General features: G+C 41.1%; 1 protein-coding gene across 3 annotated transcripts in view; it reads right to left on the bottom strand.

The window, feature by feature from the left end:
* SH3BGR (SH3 domain binding glutamate rich protein) overlaps positions 1-22,343 on the bottom strand; it is a 62,309-nt gene that overhangs the window by 34,655 nt on the left and 5,311 nt on the right. Inside the window, exons 1-2 of one of the 3 annotated variants that reach the window (XM_010338257.3) lie at positions 20,696-20,981; positions 10,936-11,121 (exon numbers count right to left, since the gene is read on the bottom strand). In XM_010338257.3, coding sequence (XP_010336559.1) covers positions 10,936-11,121; positions 20,696-20,929 — 420 coding nt within the window. In that variant the 5' untranslated portion in view covers positions 20,930-20,981. Of the gene's footprint in view, positions 1-10,935; positions 11,122-11,340; positions 11,428-20,695; positions 20,982-22,343 lie in introns of those variants that run through there. The other 2 variants (XM_074389258.1, XM_039480404.2) reach the window with 2 other exon arrangements.

A 22,343-nucleotide genomic window follows, 5' to 3' on the forward strand; every position in this document is an offset into this window, starting at 1 on the left:
TGTAATAAAGTAAATCTATACTACTTCCCAAAAATTCCACATATAAAGTTCTGAAAACTTTAGTTGGCCAACTCTAGATTTCAAGATTTTAGAAACTATTAGAAAACAAAGGTTTTCTTATAGTTGAGTGACTCTTTTGCTTCAATTTAAGACCAAATACCTTCTGCAGAATTTCAAAAGGCTGAAGAACAATTTGTCATTATCTTTGACTCGATGCTACCAAATATATCTAGAAAACAGTGAACATAAAACGAGTTTTCAACTTGCAGTTCTGCTACTATGGCAGATTAGAGCCCCTGAGAAGCTGTCTCAGAAAAAATTTCTTAACCAAATCAAGAAAAAAAAAAAAAAAAGAATAAATACACTGCTGAGTTGGCATTAAAGACTCCGGCCAGTGAGAGCATGAATCCTGAGAGTAAGCACACACCAAAGCCACCATTCACGCTGAGAGTTTCTGACACACACAGGACACCTTTATGATCACTTTGATGCTGAAGAGGAAAAACCGGGAAGCAGATAAAGCCTAGAGCCTAGTCAAGGTGGGGAGTTTCATAAAGCACACACACACCACAACTCCAGAGGGTTCTGCCTTCAAAGTAAATGTGAATGGGAAATAACCCTGTCACACAGAACAGAACGGCAGGAAACTTCCCTTATTCAACTTTGCTACTGAGTGGAGGGGAAAATATTCTTCTCTGAGAATATATAACCACAAGTAGAATTCATGAGAGGCTGAAGTTCAAATTCCCATGCCATGTGTGATACTGAAAAAATCTTAAAAGGAAATCTGAGTTTAAGATGTGTCTAAGTTTGACATAGCTCTACGGAAACTAGCAGAAATAAACTCCAGGCCTCAAAGAATATCCATAGCTGTGATTTGAATGTGTCCCCCAAAAAGCATGTGTTGGAAACTTAACCCCCACTGCAACTACAGCAGTGTTGGGAGGTGGGGCATAAAGGGAGCTGCTGAGGCCATGAGGGGGCCATCCTCATGAACTGATTAATGATATTTATGGAAAGGCTTGAGGCTGTGAGTTAGATCTCTCCCTTTCTCTTGCTGCTGTGATGCCTTCAGCCATGTTATGACGCAGCCAGAAAGCCAAGATCGGACACTGCCCCTTGATCTTAGACTTTCCACCTCCAGAGCCATGAGCCAAATAAACTTCTATTGTTTATAAACTACCCAGTCTGTGGTACTCTGTTACAGCAGCACAAAACAGACTAATACAGACACAAATACAGTTTTTAAAAATGAGCAGTTTGAAGTCAAAGTCACAATATAAATAAGGGAATAAGAAGACCACATGAGTGAGAGCAGGAAGAAATAACAGAAAGTAAAATTTGAAATCAGAATCAGATATCGGAATTATCAGGCCAAGAATATAAAATAGTTATATTTAATATATTTAATGAAATCAAAGAGAAACTTGAAAACAGAATAAATATCTAGAGAGAACAATCAAGCAAATTTAGAAAAGAATGAAAAAGAACTCCTGAAAATAAAAAGATGTAATAGCTGAACTGTAAAACTCAATATGTGGATTAAACAAATACATATGAAGAGAAAATTAGCTAACTAAGAGACACAATCAAAGAAATCATCCAGGCTGGGTGTGGTGGCTCATGCCTGTAATCCCAGCATTTAAGAGGCAGAGAAGGGAGGACTGTTTGAGCCCACAAGACCAGCCTGGAAAACATAGAGAGACTCTGTCTCTATTTTAAAAAAATAATAATAAATGAATAAATAAATAATCTAGAGAGGAAAAAAGAGATGAAAAATGTGGAAGAAATATTCTCGTATGAAAACCATATGAGAAAGTCTAACAAATGTCTTATAGGAGCTGTCGGAGAAGCAAATAGAGATAATAAGGGAAAACCTAAACTCAGGGATATAATTGCTAAAAATTTTCTTTTTTTAATTTGATTTTTTTGTTTGTTTGTTTTTGAGACGAAGTTTTGCTCTTGTTACCCAGGCTGGAGTGCAATGGCGCGATCTCGGCTCACCGCAACCTCCGCCTCCTGGGTTCAGGCAATTCTCCTGCCTCAGCCTCCTGAGTAGCTGGGATTACAGGCACGCGCCACCATGCCCAGCTAATTTTTTGTATCTTTAGTAGAGACGGGGTTTCACCACGTTGACCAGGATGGTCTCGATCTCTCGACCTTGTGATCCACCCGCCTCTGCCTCCCAAAGTGCTGGGATTACAGGTGTGAGCCACCGCGCCCGGCCTAATTTGATTTTTTGAGACAAGGTCTCATTATGCTGCCCAAGCATATGCCCAACATGCCCAAGCATGTCTCAAACATCTGGGCTCATGCAATCCTCCCACGTCAGCCTCCCAAAGTGCTAGGATTACAGGCATGTACCATCTTGCCTGGCCAATTACTAACAATTTTCTAGACTTATTAAAAGACAACAACCCTTAATCTCAGGAAACCCAATAAATAATTCTAAACTAGATAAATAAAAATAGCCAAACCTAGATACATCGTAGAGAAATATTAAAAGCAGCCAGAGAGAAAGAGGAAGAAGAAGAAGAGGAATAGGAAGAAAAAAAGGAAGAGGAAGAAGAAAAGAAGAAAGGATAAATAGAAGGAAAAAGGGAGGGAGGAAAAGAGAAAGTTTCCCAATAAAAGAATCGCAACGAGACTGACAGCTGACTTCTCAAGAGCAACATAGAGGCCAGGTGCGAGTCAAATAATAATTTCAATGTGTTTAGAAAAAACAACCATCAACCCAGAATTCCAGACTCAGTAAAGCTGTTTTTTCAAGCATGAAGGTGAAAAAAAGACAGTTGTCTGGAAAATATCTTCTTTCAAACAAACAAAAACTTAGAGAAATTACCACTAAGAGACCTTCACTTAAAGAAACATATAGGATGTATCCAGGAAGAAGAAAATAATTCCAGGTGGAAATCTGAGATTCAAGAAGTAAAGATAAAATTAATAGTAAATATGTGGGTAAATCTAAATCTGAACAATCATTGACTGTACAACCAATGAACAGAAATGTCTAATTTGTGGAGTGGGATGAGAGGCCAACTAAAATACTGAAAAACCAAACACATGTAAATAGAGAGAGTGATTAGGGTTAAAGTGTCTAAAGGTTCTTTTAATGTTTGGAACAGACCAGGCATGATTGTTCACGCCTGTAATCCCAGCACTTTGGGAGGCCGAGGCAGGCGGATCACCTGAGTTCAGGAGTTCAAGACCAGCCTGGCCAACACGGTGAAACCCCATCTCTACTAAAAACACAAAAAAATTAGCCAGGCATGGTGGTGCATGTCTATAATCCCAGCTACTCAGGAGGCTGACGCAGGAGAATCACTTGAACCTGGGAGGTAGAGGCTGCAGTGAGCCAAGATTGCGCCACTGCACTCCATCCTGGGTGACAGAGTGAGACTCCATCTAAAAAAAAATAAAAATAAAAATGTTTGGGACAAAAGTAACGATACTGATTATCTTTAACTAATTAAAATTACGCATGTGTGTTAAAATAGCTAAGTTAACCACTGAAAGGATAGATTATTTGAATTAAGGGGAAAAATAAAATTAGAAAAAAAAAAAGACTTTAATCGATAAAATTACATCAAGAAAAGATAAAAAAGACTGCAAAGCTGGGCGCAGTGGCTCAAGCCTGTAATCCCAGCACTTTGGGAGGCCGAGGTGGGTGGATCACGAGGTCGAGAGATCGAGACCATCCTGGTCAACATGGTGAAACCCCGTTTCTACTAAAAATACAAAAAATTAGCTGGGCATGGTGGCACGTGCCTGTAATCCCAGCTACTCAGGAGGCTAAGGCAGGAGAATTGCCTGAACCCAGGAGTTGGAGGTTGCGGTGAGCCAAGATCGCGCCATTGCACTCCAGCCTGGGTAACAAGAGTGAAACTCCGTCTCAAAAAAAAGACTGCAAAACTGAAAAAAATTAAAAGCATATAACAAAGTAGAAGAAACTCCAAATGTACTCATAATTTCAATGCATGGGTCAAAAAGAAAGGTATAAATGTTTTAACATGTAAACTTAATAATAAAGAAAATACTGCATATCAAAATGTATGGAATGAACTGACAGTACTCAGTGAGAAATTTCCAGCCTTAAATATTTACACTAGAGAAGAAAAACGGTTAAAAGTGAGCTAAGCCTCTAACTTAATATTAAGGTAAGTCGGGGGAAAAAACCAAAGTGTACAGAAGGGAAAAATGATAAAGGCAAGAGCGGAAATTCTTTAAGTAAGATAAAAATTAGTTATAAAGATATAAGTATAGAGAGAACAGAATCAATAAAAGACCAGAAACAAACAAACAAACAAAAAACTATGAGCGAGATAAATTTAAAAAGAGAGAGAGAAGACACAACAGACACATAGGAAAGAAGAGAAGATATAACTACCTATTTTAAACAGGTAATAAGAATATCTTATTTAAAACTTTGGGGGATGTTGATAACAGGAGAGGCTCTGCATGTGTGGGAACAGCGGGTATATGGGAAATTTCTGGACCTTCCTCTTAATTTTGAATAAAAAGTTATACTAGACTTTAAAACTTAAAAACAAGCTCAAAGCTAGGCACACTGCACTCCAGTCTGGGCAACAAAGACCCTGATTCTTAAAAAAAAAAAAAAAAAAAAAAAACAACAAAAAAAAAAACTTAAAACATAGATGAAGTAGATATCTTAGAATTTATGGAAATACAATTATGAAAACCAACTTATGAAAAAGTAGAAAACCTAAAGAGTCAATTAATTAAGGAAACTGAAGTGTTTCCCGCAGGGAAGAGCCCAAGCCCAGTGAGCTTCCCAGATGAGTAAGAAGCTCTCTAAAAGAAAATTATATTTGTTTGGGAATAGGGGATAGCAATGGAAACATGTGTCATCATAAGCTATGTGCATATGCAGGGAGGTAAAGGAAGACAAAGGTTTTTAAATGAAAAAATAAAAACCTGTGTCTGGGCACAGTGATTCACACCAGTAATCCCAGCACTTTGTGAGGTCAAGGCAGGAGAATTGCTTGAGCCCAGGAGTTCAAGACCAACCTCAGCAACATAAGGATATACCATCTCTACAAAAAAATACAAAATTTAGCTAGGGTGGTGCCACACACCTAAAGTCTCAGCTATTCAGGAGGCTGAGGCAGGAGGATCAGTCGAGTCCAGGAGATTGAGGCTGTAGTGAGCCATGATCATGCCACTGCCCTCCAGCCTGGGTGACAGAGCAAGACCCTTTCATTACAGTGGCTATCACTGGAGCAGAGGGGGAGGGATGTGATCAGGGAGAGGCACACAAAGGACTTTCACGTTTCTGATAATAGTGCACTGTCTTTCTTAAACTACAGGAAACGGTGCATACAATGGTAGCTCACTGTACCACTCCTTTTTAAATGATATACATCTTATTACATTATGACATATTTCAAAATAAATTTTAGGAACATAAAATAGTTTGTTCAGTAACATTGATATGTTGAGAAGCCCTCTCCCCGCCCTAATTGGGTTTGCATCCTGTCTTTCCTTACAGCCCTGTATACCTGTACACCCTGCATACACTCGTCCCTCTGCTAAACGGGCACCTCTTGTGCTGAACAATCCAGTTCCTCTTAGGTTGTGTTCAGTCAGGCCCAGGCTATCTTGGTCCCAGGCAGGCACCCAGGCCCTTACCTGGGCTGAAATGCACAGATGCCAACTTGTCATCAACAGATGTGTCTGCTCTTTCCAGTTCACATTCCTCTTCCAGGCAGGGAGCCTGGCCTCAACTGTGCCTGGCTTCCAGTGTGGTGTCTCCTTTCTCAATCTAGCAGTTGTCTGCCCTGGCTCTTGAGATAATATCTTCATTTGCTCTGCAGAGAGTAGCAGAAGTTCAAACGGGCAGGGGCAGGAAGGCACTGAGGACTACCCTGGATGTCAGTCCCCTCACTGCCCACTGGAATGTACTGTTTGCCTCTGGGTTTTCTTTCCACCTGCTGCCATCATCAGGCATGGCATATGGTTGATCATTCAAGAATCTTCAGAAGCCAGGGAGACCATGTGAATAACAGTTATATACATTTCAATCACATAGAAAGAGACACTGACTATCCATACTGATGTTATTTTAAACCTACATATCCTTCAGAACTTTTGAGTCTCCTTTTAAAATCTGAGCACACAATAAAAATAAACACAGGTTTACCACTTTCTGGAAACAAAGCCCTCTTCTTCATGAACGTACTTTTTTAAGTGTGTCCACAGACCACAGTAAAGCAAACTAAGCAAAGCTTTCTTGTAAGGTAAACTACAAATACCTCTCTGAAGGTAGAACTGAAGAGAATTAAAAACAGCTAAGCATGAAATAATTTGTATATTTATTTCATTAGATCCATATTTGTTATAGGAAAATAAATCTTAAAAATAGCCATCAGCGGCCGGGCACGGTGGCCCAAGCCTGTAATCCCAGCACTTTGGGAGGCCGAGGCAGGCGAATCACGAGGTCAAGAGATCGAGACCATTCTGGACAACATGGTGAAACCCCGTCTCTACTAAAAATACAAAAATTAGCTGGGCGTGGTGGTGTGCACCTGTAATCCCAGCTACTTGGGAGGCTGAGGCGGAAGAATTGCTTGAATCCAGGAGGCGGAGGTTGCAGTGAGCCGAGATTGTGCCACTGCACTCCAGCCTGGCACCTGGCGACAGAGTGAGACTCTGTCTCAAAAAAAAAAAAAAAAAAAAAAAAAAGCCATCAGCTGGGCGCGGTGGCTCACGCCTGTAATCCCAGCACTTTTGCAGGCCAAGGCAGGTGGATCATGAGGTCAAGAGATCGAGACCATCCTGGTCAACATGGTGAAACCCCATCTCTACTAAAAATACAAAAAAAATTAGCTGGGCATGGTGGTGCGTGCCTGTAATCCCAGCTACTCAGGAGGCTGAGGCAGGAGAGTTGCCTGAACCCAGGAGTTGGAGGTTGCGGTGAGCCGAGATTGCGCCATTGCACTCCAGCCTGGGTAACAAAAACGAAACTTCATCTCAAAAAAAAAAAAAAAAGTAAATCATAGGAAAAGCACAGATAACTTATAAACATAGTTTTAAAAGATGTTCAAGTTACCCATAAAGAAAGATATCCAAGTAGAAGCAATGAGAATTCATGTTTTATCTAAAGTTCCAAAAGTATGCAATACACAGTGTTGTCAAAGTCACAGGGAACTAGCCACTCTCAAACTCAGCTGATGGAAATGTATAAAGTGATACAACTGCAACAGGGGGGCATTTGCCAATATTGATCAAAATGTGAGATGCATATGTGCTTTAACTCAGATGTCTTCCAGGAATTTATCCTGCATACGTATACACACTCATATAGGATACAAACAACTGTTTATATCTGTTATATATAAAGATGATTTGTAACTGTTATATATAAAGATGATTCCCAGAGCTTTGTTTGTAATGGTGAGAGGCTGAAAACAACCTGAATGTTCTTTATTAGAGGACCCTGCCAAAAAAATATGTTAAACACAATGGAACATTTGGCAGCCATTAAAATATGGGGCAACCAGGCACAGCAGCTCACACCTATAATCTCAACACTTTGGGAGGCAAGGTGGCTGCATCACTTAAAGCTAGGACTGTGAGACCAGTCTCGGAAATATAGTGAGACCCTATCTCTACAAAAAATAAAAAGCATTAGCTAGTTGTGGTGGTGCACACCTGTAGTCCCAGCTATGGAGGAGGCTGAGGCAAGAGGATCGCTTCGCTTGAGCCCAAGAGTTTGATGCTGCAGTGAGCTATGATTGAGCCACTGCACTCCTGCCTGGGTGACATAGCAAGACCCTATCATAAAATTAAAATAAATAAAATAAGCACGCGCAGCAGCTACACTGTGAACTCTGAGATGCGGTTATTAGATAAACAGAACAAACTTGTATATAACGCACTCTGATTTTTTAAATGACACTCAGTTGTAAATCTACACAGAAAATTTCTGGAAAACCAAACACAAAATTTACTGCCTCGGAGTAGGATCAGTTACAGAATTCAAAAGAGCCAGGGCAAAATGAAAACGTGAAGCCCTTCCTTCAAAAGTTGTTGAGAATTTCAAGACAGCAATGGGAGAACATTAAACCAAGTACAGAGCTCTCCTGTGCATGGGGTCCTGTGCGGCATCCCAGATTACAGGACCACAGGGCCAGCCTGGCTCAGGGGAAGGTAGCTAGAGTGGCAGGGGTCAGAAATCAGAGGGGGCACAAGATACAGTGGCTCATCCCTGTAATCCCAACACCTGTGGCCAGGAGTTTGAGAACAGCCTGGGTAACATAGTGAGATGCCTTTGTCTCTACAAACAAAAAAAAATTAAAAATTAGCCAGGCATGATTGTGTGACATAGTAAAAGCCCCATAAAACGGCATACCTCCACCATACCTTGGCTTTCTGTTGAAACTGCTCTCTGTAACCCTTAGGTGACAGGCAAGCAGTCTAAACCCATGCCACCTTGGCCCCTGCGACTTGTAATAAGTAAGGTCTGTCATTTCCACCCTACCCAGGCAATGTGTAAACTAATGCTTATCTTGAATTCTGTGAACTTAAGTAACAATTGGAATGTCCAAAGTCCCCTGGCCCTCGGAATGTCCGAAGCCCCTCACCCCCACCCCTGCCCAGGAGGTGGTTTACGGGCATAAAAGGTCTTGACAACCTCCTTTCGGGGCCACGGGTTAAAGAGACGCGAGTCCTTCGTGGTCGCCGGCAGTAAAGACCCTGCAATTTGGCATACTTTTGTCTTGGTGTTGACTTTCCATGCTCGCTCTGGTACAACAATGGTACCACGGCACTCCAGCCTGGGCAACAGGGCAAAACACTCTCTCTTAAATAAATAAATAACTAATAGAAATGGAGGGAAATAATTTTCACTAGAGACCATTTTGAATCACCTTAAATTTTCAGAGTGGGTATATATATATTAATTTCTCAATTATATAATAGAAATAATTTTATAAGAAATAAATTCCTCACCACCACCATCTCCCCTAAAAAAATATTATTCCTTTCCTCATCCAACAAGGGCCACAATGTTCAGAAATGTGGGTCAGGTAAAGGAAGGTGGGGAAGGTGTGGGTAGGACAGGAGTGAGGGGTGGGAAGGAATTTGAACTGGACCACATGTGCACCTTAATATATGCTACCACATTAAGATTGTTTGAAAACACTTCCACACCCACAGGACTTTTGACTAAGCCTCTGAAGAATGCTAACACAGCCACATAAGTTTGTATAGCCCTGTACTGGGTTGAACAGTGTACCCCATAAGTCCATGTCAGCCTGAAACCCCAGAAAGTGACTTTATTCAGGCTAGGCATAGTGGCTCACACCTGTAATCCCAGCACTTTGAGAGGCTAAGGCAGGCGGATCACCTGAGGTCAGGAGTTCGAGACCAGCCTGGCCAACATGGTCTCTACTGAAAATACAAAACCCTATCTCTACTAAAAATACAAAAATTAGCCAGGCACGGTGGCACACTCCTGTAATCCCAGCTACTAACAAGGCTGAGGCAGAAGAATCACTTAGACCCAGGAGGTGGAGGTTGCAGTGAGCCGAAACTGTACCACTGCACTCCAGCCTGGGTGACAAGAAAGAAACTCCATCTCAAAAAAAAAAAAAAAAAGAAAGAAAGAACGCTACCTTACTTGGAAATAGGATCTTTGCAAAGCCATACCGGATTAGAGCGGGCCCTATTCCCATGACTGCTGTCCTTATGAGAAGGCCATAATCAGCTACCTGTCATGGAAGGCGCCTATAATTCCAGCTACCTGGGAGGCTGAGGCAGGGAAATCGCTTGAACCCAGGAGGCAGAGGTTGCAGTTAGCCAAGATGATGCCACTGCACTCCAGCCTGGGTGAGAGAGCCAGACTCCGTGTCAAAAGAAATAAAAAAGAAAAGAAAACGTAACCTAAAGAACTAAAGAACCGGCAGTTCTGTGCAGCAAGAGAAGAGGTTAGCTAAGATTCCTACACCTGGCTCCAGCAGTCTGAAGCAGCATGGCACTGAGACATTTCCTCGGCTTCACACAGCTCTCATTTCTTCTTCTGCAAAACAACCTAGATGGCTTAGATGACCTCTAAGTTAACTTTCAGTTCTCATCTTCTAAAGTCCTTTTTCGAAAATGTTTCTTTCCAGCAACTTGATTTATGAAGTATGATCTATAAACTCTAGGAAAAAGTGATCTTATGGTGAAATGAACTATCAAATGTATAAAACAAAATTGTTACAACCAACAGTTTTCAAACTGATTACATAAAGTTACATAAATATATCTTGTGTCTATAGTAAGACTTTATTTCTGCAAATCAGTTTTCTAAAAGTGAAAACTTGCTGGGCTCAGTGGCTCACAACTATAGTCCCAGCACTTTGGGAGGCCAAGGCAGGAAGATCACTTAAGGCCAGGAATTCCAGAGCAGCCTAGGAAACACAGGGAGACCCTATAACTACAAAGGTTTAAAAATTAGCTGGGCAAAGTATTGCACTCCTGCAGTCCCAGCTACTTGGGAGTCTGAGGTGAGAGGATCGCTGAGCCCAGGAGAAAGAGGCTGCAGTGACCCATGATCACACCACTACACTCCAGCCTGGGCGACAAAGAAAATTTACCATATTCCTGTACAGATGCATGTGTGTGCACACTGCAAGGCTGAACAAAATTTCTCACTAAATGTATATTTTGTTTGAACACGTGACTCAATTCTTCAAAATAAAAGAATGAACCTGAAATAATCCCTAAAACTTCTGAATCATCATGATATTGTTTCTGTCCTTTTCTAAATCTTAAATATTGATTATTCATAATGGATTAGCTAACGGATAGCAGAAATAGATCATGAACTGACAGTTGTGAACAATTTCAAATCCTGACTCAAAATTAACCTGCTTTAGACAATTGTTGATAAACACACACAGAGCAGGATTTTTAAGAGAACCACACACTCACCCCGCAGTACTGCTCCTCATTGAAGATCTGGGGAGGCAGAGGAATCCCATTCTGAGGTTTTTTCTCTCCAGGAACATTCTCTCTCATCCACTTCCTATTGTCTTCATCTCCAGCAATATCTAATTCCTTAAAGTCGATTTTATTTGCTTCCAAAAAACCCACTACTTCTTGTTGTTTCTTCCTAATCTGGTCCAGAGTAGAGAAATATTATTAGGCTGTTTATGAAAAAAAATTTGCTTACATTTACAGAAATTAAATCCTTCCACTGGTTATACTATACAACACAAATAATTTTGTTAAGTATTCAAACAAGGAAAATAATAGAATCACACCTCTTTGTTATAAAGGATCAACAAAATGACTATTTAAGTACTAAAATTTTAGTATCATCAATGTTTAACTTACTATATAATCAGGCTGGGTGCCACAGCTCACACTTGTAATCACAGCAGTTTGAGAGGCCAAGGCAGGAGGATCACTTGAGGTCAGGGGTTCAACACCAGCCTGGCCAACACAGTGAAACCTTGTCTCTACTAAAAGTACAAAAATAGTACAAAATTAGCCAAGCATGGTGGCACACACCTGTAATCCGAGCTACTTGAGAGGCTGAGGCAAAAGAATCTCTTGAGTCCAGGAGGTGGAGGTTGCAGTGAGCCAAGATTGTGCCACTGCACTCCAGCCTGGTTGACAGAGTGAGATTCCATCTCAAAAAATAAATAAATAAATAAATAAATAAATAATTGTATAATCAACTGTTAAAACTAAATTTGGGCTTTAGAAGATTTTACAGGAGTCCTAGGTAATGAACTGCAACCAAGCTTAATACATAAACAAACTAAAAACCTAACTAAAAATTTGCCTCTGTAACCAGAGCTGAGTTCCAATGACAGCAGACAGACTTCAGCCAATAACAGGCAGCCAACTGTTCACATCACCTTCAAATAAGGCAAATATTGAGTTATAACCCTACCCAGCTGTCTGTATCTCACTTCCCTTTTCTGAATGTCATTTCCTCTTTTCTGGCTACAAATATAAGCTGCGTGTGTTGTGGGGCAGAGCGCCGTGAACCATTTTTTGGTCTAGACTGCTGCCAGATTCTAGAATCACAAAAGCCAATTAAGATCTACAAAACTAAATGAGTTGTAATGTTGTCTTTTAACATGACCTAAATGGAATAGACAAACTCTCATATATTTTATTTGCAGTCTTCAAAATACTTTTAATTTTTTGCAAAGCTTTAATGGCCAAAAAATCCAAATTAGGAAGAGATGTGATTGGGAAAAGAGAAAGAAGAGAAAAAAGAGGCCAGGCAACGTGGCTCAGGCCCATCATCCCAGCACTTCGGGAGGCTGAGACAGGATTGCCTGAGCCCAGGAGTTTGAGGTTACAGTGTGATGGCCATGCCACTGCACTCCAGCTTGGGTGACAAAGCAGGATTCTGTCTCTTGAAAATAAAATGAAAATTCTGTTTTAAAAAGAACAGAAAAAAGATAATCTACTGTGAAATTAAAACATCAAATATATCCACACTAAAATGCATTTCATTCGGTTATAAAAATAAGAGTATTAGTGACATTGAGCTAAAAGTAGCTTTAGAAATATTACAAGAGATTAAAAAGCTCACAGAGAGATGACTGGAGGGTAAGGGCACAAGCAGGGGCTAGAAAAAGCTGGGGGACGTTTCTCCCAGCACATAAAAAAGCTTCACAGTGAAACAACCCTTTTCTCCCACAGATTTCTCCTTTCCTACTCACACCTGGCTCCTGAGAGTCCAGTACAGCCACACCTAAGGGAACATGGTTGAATGTCCTTTCTCTACCTGCATAAGGTGTAATGACCATGTAAGAGGTAATGACCATATCTGCCAGTAGCCATTTCTTACCAACGTGGCCATCCCTCAGGCTTAGAACCTTTTCCCCATAAACAGTTACAATTTTCTCTCTTCAAAGAATTCACTCCTGAAAATGCATAATGCCATCTTTTATAAACACTGGCAAATAAGTTACAGCAGACTCTGTGGGTCCCATTTTAATAACCACAGGGAAAAACTTACAGAAAGCACAATCAGATCAGGTGCGTGGCTCACACCTGTAATCCCAGCACTTTGGGAGGGTGAAAGTGAGAGAATCACTTGAGCCCAGAAGTTCAAGACCAGCCTGGCAAACAAATTTTTGTAGAGGTGGGGCCTCTACAAAAAATTTAAAAATTAGGAGTGGTGGTGCATGCCTGTAGCCCAACTACTCAAGAGGCTGAGTTAGGAGAATCACTTGAGCCTGGGAGGTGGAGGTTGCAATGAGCTATGATCATACGACTGCACTCCAGCCATGGCAATAGAACAAGTCAGAAAGAAAAAGAAAAATAGGAAAAAAAAAAAAAAAAGGAAGGAAGGAGGGAGGGAGGGAGGAAGAGAGGGAGAGAGGGAGGAATGAGAGGAGACGAGAGGAGAGGAGGGAAGGGAAGGGAAGTAAGGAAAAGAAAGGAAGGGTGATCAATCAAATAATCAACAGTTATTTATTGACTCTCTACATTGCACAGGACATTGTGCCAAGTCCTTCATGTGAATAGATTCTTATACTGCTTGTTTGGGTGGAAAAAAATGTACAAACTAATTGGTACAATACAGATACAGAATACACTCAGGATGATGAGGCAAAAGTATGGCCATTTATTAAGAGTAAGATTAAAGCTTGGCCAGGTGCAGTGGCTCAGGCCTGTAATCCCAGAGCTTTGGAAGGCTGAGGTAGACAGATCATCTGAGGAGTTTGAGACTAGCCTGGTCAACATGGGGAAACCCCGTCTCTACTAAAAATATAAAAATGAGCCAGGCACGGTGGCACGGGCCTGTAATCGCAGCTACTCAGGAGGCTGAGGCAGGCGGATCACTTGAACCTAGGAGGTGAAGGTTGCAGTAAGCCTAGATCATGCCACTGCACTCCAGCCTGGGTGACAGAGTGAGACTCCATCTCAAAAAAAACAAAAACAAAAAAAACAGTAATATTTAAGCCAGATGCAGTGGCTCACGCCTGTAATCCTAATACTTTGGAAGGCTGAGGCGAGTGGATCATCTGAGGTCAGGAGTTTGAGACCAGCCTGGCCAACATGGTGAAACCCCATTTCTACTAAAATACAAAAATTAGCTGGGCATGATGATGCACACCTATAGTCCCAGCTACTCGGGAAGCTGAGGCAGGAGAATAGCTTGAACCTGGGAGGCGAAGGTTGTGGTGAGCCGAGATCGTGCCACCTCACTCCAGCCTGGCAACAGAGCAAGACTCTGTCTCAAAAAAGTAAATAAAAATTACAATAATTAACAAATAAAAATAAAACTTTAAGTATTTTCTTTGACATGAAAATATCTAATATCCGAATTTTTTAAAAGTCTTCTGAATAGAATATTATCTCATATGAAAACAACTCATTAAAAATGTTTTACAGAGCACAAGGGCCCCTTGTTATTTTCATGTGCCTTGTTTATAAGGAGTACACTTTGAGGATTTCAAACAAATACTGTAAAAGGCACATGCCTGTCCCAAATCTAATATCATCTGAATGTAAACCCTCTTTTAACTAAACTCAACTCCTTTCTTAGAAATATGTAAACCAAAATGTCTATTTTATTCACCAAATTTAATGACTCATGTATAGGGTGTTAGGATGTTTCTTTGTGTGAGGTTGTTTTTTGTGTGTTTTGTGGGGGTTTTTTTGGGACAGGGTCTCCCTCTGTTGCCCAGGCTGGAACACAGTGGCAAGATCTTGGCTCACTACAGCCTCAACCTCCCCAGGGTCAAGTGATCCTCCCACCTCATCCTCCCAAGTAGCAGGGACTACAGACATACACCACCATGTCTGGCTAATTTTTGGTATTTTTTGTTAGAGACGGAGTTTCACTACGTTGCCAGGCTGGTCTCAAAATCCTGGGCTTAAGTGATCTGCCTGCCTCGGCTTCCTAAAGTGCTGAGATTACAGGTGTGAGTCATGGTGCCCAGGTGGGTGTTTCATAATATAAGGAAAGGTAAGACAAATCTGGATACTTAAGCCCTAAAACCAAATGACCTCCAAGACTAAATTATATAATTATATAATATATAACAATCTTATACAGAAGTGTTATATCTATAACTATATAATATATAATAGCCTTATATATAAGATTTAGATCTATAACTATATAATATATAATAATCTTATATATAACAAGATTTATATTGATAACTATACCATATATAACAATCATATATAAGATTTATACCTATAACTATATCATATATAATAATCTTATACATTTATATATAACTAATATATAATCTCATATATAAGATTTATACATAACTATATAATCTTATATATAAAAAATTTATATATAACTAATAATGATCTTATATATGATTTATATATACAACTATATAATATATAATAATCTTATATACAAGATTTATATATAACAATATTATATATAATAATCACATATAACATTAATATACAAATATATATCTTACATATAAGATTTATATATAACTATATATAAGATTTTTATACAAGTTATATAATATGTTATATAAGATTTATATATAATTTGATCTTGATAGTGATTTGATTATATATGGTATATACAGTATATATAATATAAATTAATATCAAGTAATTTTTAATTTTTTTAATTTTATATTTACTACATGTTAATTTTTAAAACAAAATTAACATAGTCAATCTATATTATTAAATGTTATGTAAATAAGTATACAAATCACATATAAACTTATATAAATGGTAATCACACATTTAATTTTAATTAACACTTATACCATGAATATAAAAAACATAATGGAACTAAAAACATTAGAGTAAGAAATTAAAGGCTCTGTTTGCTACAACACTTACTGAATCTGTAAGACTCAGGCCAACAAACATATTTCAGTTGGGGGCAAGCATGGACAAATAAATACAGATACACAGAAAGGTGTGGAACGGTGGAATTTTTCTTAAACTTCTGGCACAACTATACTCTAGCAATTCCCCAGGGTCTTGCCTATGAGAACAAAAGGAGGAGGTACCCGCTCCCTGCCAAGGTGCCTCCTCCCACAGCTGTGCTGTGGATAGCTGGCCTCCACATGGAAACTGCTCCAAACTCCACAGCTTCACGGCTGAATTTTCAGTGTTACAAAATCCCATCAGACCTGATGACAGGTTGTTGGACTAAATCGTCATTTTAATTAATCTCATTCTCTATACATCTTTTCCAACTTGTCCATAACTATTCTTGCCATTTTATAAAGCAATTATTCCCTTAGATCTTTTCAGAGATCACTTTGCTGTTTCAAAGGGTAGAGATGCCTTCATTTTAGGCACTTTTACTTTTAATTAGCTCTTCAGAAGGCAACTCCTTTACTCAGTCCAAACCCCTGTCTGCTCTTTCTCCAAAGCCTTCTAAGATATCCTCCTGGGAGCCCAAATCGGCCTAGGAGGCAGGTGGCCCAGGTCCATGCCACCTCACCAACATTATTTCCATTCTATCAACCATACCTCAGGACTTGACGTGGGATGGGAAAATTCGGAATTGATGAAAAACATTTTCAAAAGTCTTGACTTAAGTTTCTTCTATTAGAAAGGCAAAAAGAAATAGAGACAATGGGAGGGGAAGACCATGCTGATGATTGGGCCTCACAAGACATGCAATTGCATCCAGGTCCACTGTGGGACTGTGGGATGCCTGGCATTCTGTTACGTGCTGTTTCTCAGCCCTCATCCCCAAAAAAAGAGAAAAGGAAGAGGAAAAATGAAAACCATTTACCTCCTGTACTCTCCCAAACACCAGTCATTTAAACAGGGCCCAGTGCATTGCTCGTCAGGCTATTCAGAACTTGAGTTCTGCCTGAACTGGGAGTCTCCAGGAAAGGGTTTTAGGATCAAGGCCAGAGGACGGAAGAGGGGAGTAAGCATGTGAGCTCACCTGGTCAGCACTGTCACCTTGCTGCACCTCAATGCCCTGAATCTAGCATGGGGTCCCTCTCCTCCAAAGTCCTCCCCCTTGGCAGGTCCCTGATCAAGGAGTCCCTCTGAGTCTGCAAAGTACAGCTCCTCACAGCGCCTGCTGAGCTGAACCCCAGGAACACAGCATCAGATCTCAGAAGAGTCCTTCCCTTTATGGCCCAGAGGGAGCATGTGCACAGCATCCCATCAGTTCTCATCACGGACACACTCCTACTCTTCATCTCTCCCCCTTTGCCCCTTCTCCACCCTCCAGGGTGCCATGGCCCATGCTGGCCCCCAGGCTGCACTGTCTGTCCTGGGTAGTGGCTCTACAGGATCTGGGGGTACTTGGGGTGTGTGTCATTGTTTGGAGCCTTTGGGACCTCAGCAGAGTCAGAGAGCTCTGTTTCCCTATCCTATTACATTTACTTAGAAGAAAGTATTGTTCTCTGTCCTAAAGTCACCCAGACACTGTTAGCTACTAGACTGTGTCAGAGTGATGTGACAGCAGTGCCTCTTAATGCCACTCACTTGGCACCTCTCATTTATTGTCTTGTACAGTTAGGAGACTTTCCAACTAAGATCACTGTACTGTAGTATAAAGCATGCTGGATTTGAGTCAGAGACAACCTGTGTTTCTGTACTAGCTTAGAAGGCTGCTGTCTGAGCAAGGGCTCTGATCTCCAATTTCCTCGTCTGCAAACCGAATGTAACAAGGCCTTCCTCATGGGTTTTGGTGGGAACTGAGGAAGATGATGTATGAAAAAGCATTTTGTGCCATAAGCTGAAAACCTACACTGTCAGGCACCACACAGCACACCACCATTCCCATACACTGTCACACAGGCCATCCAGTGTACAGTATTTGGATGGCTATTTTACAACAATGCTGAGGCTCCAATAAATTAATGAATTGTCCTAGACTTAGACTGATCGAATTCAAGAGTAATATTTTTCCCATGATATTGACACTGTCAATCAATATGGAGAAAGGACTAAGAAACCCAAGCGCCACCATGAGGGTCTGTCCTTAAAGATTGGTTCCAGGGGCTGCGCATCTTGGAGACAGCAGGGACTGTCCTCTCTCCCTTTGTTCCCTGTGCTCCACTGTGGTCTTCCGGAAGAGAGGAGAGTCCCAGAAGAAGTCACACACTCTCTCCTACTCCCCAGGGTCTCTTAACCCAAATCCATCCAGAACATGGGTAAAATGTGCCACAGCTCTTTAGAGTCAACAATTAAAATCGAGACGTAATACACAGCTATGTGTATTTAATTCCTCATAAGGAGATTACAATTTGCTTTTCCTTTTTCATTTATTTCATTCATCCAACAGAAGTCAGAATGCCCTTCCTGATGAGGTGTCATGCAAGAATCCATTTTTTAAATGTACAGGCTGAAGAAATAAGTAGGAAAGGCTTGGCAGACCGACTGTCACACAGTAGTATGGACACAAGAAGCCACTCTGGGTTTTCCCTGCCAAGAAGCTTTTGAGTGAAATTCCCCTACCCATGATACCATAGGGATAATTAATTCCCATTTTTATGGCTAAGGCAGAAATTCTCCCATTTATGTGGTCCTGGAAAATTCTTCTTACATATCATAGACCCCAATCTACTACATAATATTAGCTAATAATTATAGTAACTAATAATTATAACTGAAATCCTAATATTCATTAATAGTAACTAATAACAATCATAGTAGCAACTAATATTAACTAATAATAGCCAGTAAGTAGAAATAATATTCACTAATCACTGGAACATTTCTTGAGTGCTGCTAAGCACTTGACACCACGTGGGGCACCCGAGCACGTCATTCCATCAGTCCTCATGACAACACTGTGAGGTAGGCACTATTCTTATCCTCATTTTACAGACAAGGAAATTGAGGCTTAACAAGGTGAAATAACTCTCCCAAGGTCACACAGTTACAAGATCACTGAAACATTTGCGTAGGGAACCAAAATTAACTTGGCTTTTCCAAGACCCTGGGATGAACATTGCCTCTCGAGGTCATCTGAAGCTAACTAAATTATGGACCCAAACTTTAAGAACACAGGACATCAAATAAACCTGAAAATTCATTCACATATTCATTGTCCCTGAAGAATACATAGACCAGGTCTATAGACTGTATGGAGGATTAACGGGTGAGAGGTAAAGTTTTCAGCCATGAGCATCAACAATATATTTAAAGCCCACCAAAGCCATTTCCGTCCTCCCACCCCAAAAAATGTTTTTTATCCAAATAGTCAAAAAATGTGCTCCTTCCAGATCAACCGAAAGTTTCAGCAGTCATCAACAGCCACAAAAGATTTTGTAGAGTTTCACATTTGGATTTTGTCCTCAACTTTTTCGGTTAACTTGTTCTAGAGATCAGTGAAATAATCACCGACCAGTTGTGCTTAGCAGAAGGGACAGCCAAGCTATTTTCTCTTGCGTTCTTCTCACCCTCTCTGGAAACCTCATGAACTTTCGGGACTGGGAGTGGTGGCACTCAGCGGCTGTCATTGGGGCTGTCACCCCAGCCAACGGCTTACTCTGGGTATCGTCTCTGGCTGCTGAAATCTGAACCGAAACCTGATATCCCCCAGAAACTAGATATAAAAGGAAACAGCCACTTTGCTGGTCTCTAACTCTTGGGATTAATAAAACTGTTTTTTTCTCTCCACAGCCTTCCTAATTTCTGCTAAAATGCTGGTCAAAATATTAGTCCCAGACAGACAGACACTACAGGTTCAAGCCTACAATCAAAGTCTGATCCATTTCCAAGAAGAAATGTGTCACTTCATCATCCCTATTTCTCATGGCAGATCTAGCCTGCACAGAATGAAGGCCAGAATTGAAGAGGTGGATGTTCATAAGAAAATTAGACAAAACAGCCGGGTGCGGTGGTTTAAGCCTGTAATCCCAGAACTTTGGGAGGCCGAGGCGGGTGGATCACGAGGTCAAGGGATCAAGACCATCCTGGTCAACATGGTGAAACCCCGTCTCTACTAAAAATACAAAAAACTAGCTGGGCGTGGTGGCGCGTGCCTGTAATCCCAGCTACTCAGGAGGCTGAGGCAAGAGAATTGCCTGAACCCAGGAGGCGGAGGTTGTGGTGAGCCGAGATCGCGCCACTGCACTCCAGCCTGGGTAACAAGAGCGAGACTCCGTCTAAAAAAAAAAAAAAAAAATTAGACAAAGCACTATTATGGAAGTCAGCTTTCAGGTCCTATTTTGGGGCCGTCTGACTGCCTGGAGTGTTTATAACTGTGGCCTTGGAGACGTCTGCTCTGGTCACTGTGACATCACTTTCCTCAAACAATATATTACACATACTAACTTCACACTTTCGGTATGATTACATCATTATACGGCACTTACAAGTGATTACACCCCAGAGTCATTTTAGCAATCTGGTTCATCATCCACTCCAAATAGTGTTACATAAAGTGTCACTTATTTGCAATTTTAAATTAGTTTAAGCCTTGCAGAATGAATGGCAGAAACATACATAAAAAAGTCCCTGATTCTATAATATTCACACAAATCACATATTAAAAACTCTAGTGTCAAGCAAGCCTCCTTCCTCGAATCCCTTTCACATCCAACCATCCAGATTACACCTTTTCCATGCTTTTTCAACACCATGAAATCAAATGCAGAAAGCAAAGGGCGCACATACTAATTGCAGAGCCACAGCTGACTACACGCGAAAAAGAAAATGAAGGCCAACACTGGCCATACTTCCAACCCTGAGTTATTCACAAAAGAGTATAGGAAGAAAGAGTCCACCAGACACCTACCGCTATGGACCCAGAAGATGTAGCAACAAACACTTTGATAACCATTTCGACAGTTGGAAAGAGGACTCCCCCCAACACACCCCTGTTAGGGAATGCGCCGCTAGACAAATCCTGACAGTGACACGGGCGAGCAAGTGCCAGGTCCGGGCTGGCGGCAGCCCAGGGCTCCACTGAGCTCCTGCCCTCCCACTCCAACTTAAGAGGCTCTGTCTCTCCAAGGAGCAGCAGAGGCATCTTGGGCTTCCCCCTCCATTGGCCCAGGAATATTTTGGGATCTGTCAGGAAAATATTTGATTGGTTGATAAAAGCAGCCACTGGACCCTTTCCCTATCACTTTAAATGCCGGACAACAGTCCCTAAAAGGCCAGGCTGTGCTGTGCACCAATCGGAGACCTCTGCAGAGATGCCTTGGGGCAAAGGGAGGAGGGGCCCCCAGTAACAGGGCAGCAGGAGGCGGAAAGAAGTGAGGGAGGAGCTCTTGGGAGCTGGAAAAGCCCAGAAAACACCACCTCAGTCCAGGAGGAGGCTAGATTTACAGGGCTTTTGGCAAATGAATAAATTGCAAGTGTCAGAATAGCCACGGAGGGCTTTAAGTAAGCAGCAACTTGTTTTTCTTTTTTTTCCTGGCAGGTTAAAACAATTTTTCAAGTAAACTGTCATACAATAGAAATCCCTTTAGGAGTGGCATATTCCCAGTGTTCCCTCTTTCCCACCTGTTTCTCCTAAAGAACAGAAACTGACCAACGATGGGCCATCTAAGGTTTCACTGACATCTAGGGAGACAGGGAATGGTCCGCTGGCTTGTCAATACTCATGACTGCAACAAGCGAATTCTCACTTTTTTATTTACTTGTCACTGACCTCAAGTTCATTAACTATTTTAAAGTCCTTGGAAAACAACTAAATGATCTGTTTATAATAGGCTCTTTGTTTACATAGGTACTTTGTGTTTATATACATATATATGTATACATATTTGTGTTTATACATTTTAATGTTTATATAGGTACTTTGAATTGTGTTAAAAGTTAGAGGAGGGCCAGGGGCGGTGTCTCATGCCTGTAATCCCAGCACTTTGGGAGGTCAAGGCAGGAGGATTGCTTGAGCCCAGAAGTTCGAGACCAATCTGGGCAATATAGTGAGGTGCTACTTTACCAAGAACAACTACCTGGTGGCAGGAGCCTGTATCTGTGTTTCCAGCTACTTGGAAGGCTGAGATGGAAAGATCGCTTGAGCCCTTTAGCTAGGAGTTTGAGGCTGCAGTGAGCTATGATCCCGCCCACTGCACTCCAGCCTGGGTGACAGCAAGACCCTGTCTCCAAAACAAAACAAAACTAACCAACCAAATACAATTAAAGGAATACAAAATCTAGCAAAGATGCCCAAACGCTAGCTACCCAAATTCTTCTGATAGATTTCAAAATCAAGATCAAAGGCATTAGGGACAAAGGGCTAGTTTTTTAAGAAGTACTTGGGGGATCTTTAGCCCCTTTGGATAACTGAGACTCTTAGCCTCTCTCTGTTCTCCCACTCCCTTTTTAAAATCCCCTGCTGCTCAGCATGGACTGAGTGGCACTGACATTCTGGAGCAGAGAGAAATACCCCAGGCTTCCATACTACGCTTTCACCTGAGTCCCAGAGCCCCAGA

The sequence above is a fragment of the Saimiri boliviensis genome, chromosome 18 (genome assembly GCF_048565385.1).
Source record: "Saimiri boliviensis isolate mSaiBol1 chromosome 18, mSaiBol1.pri, whole genome shotgun sequence".
NCBI classification, from domain to species: Eukaryota; Metazoa; Chordata; class Mammalia; order Primates; family Cebidae; genus Saimiri; species Saimiri boliviensis.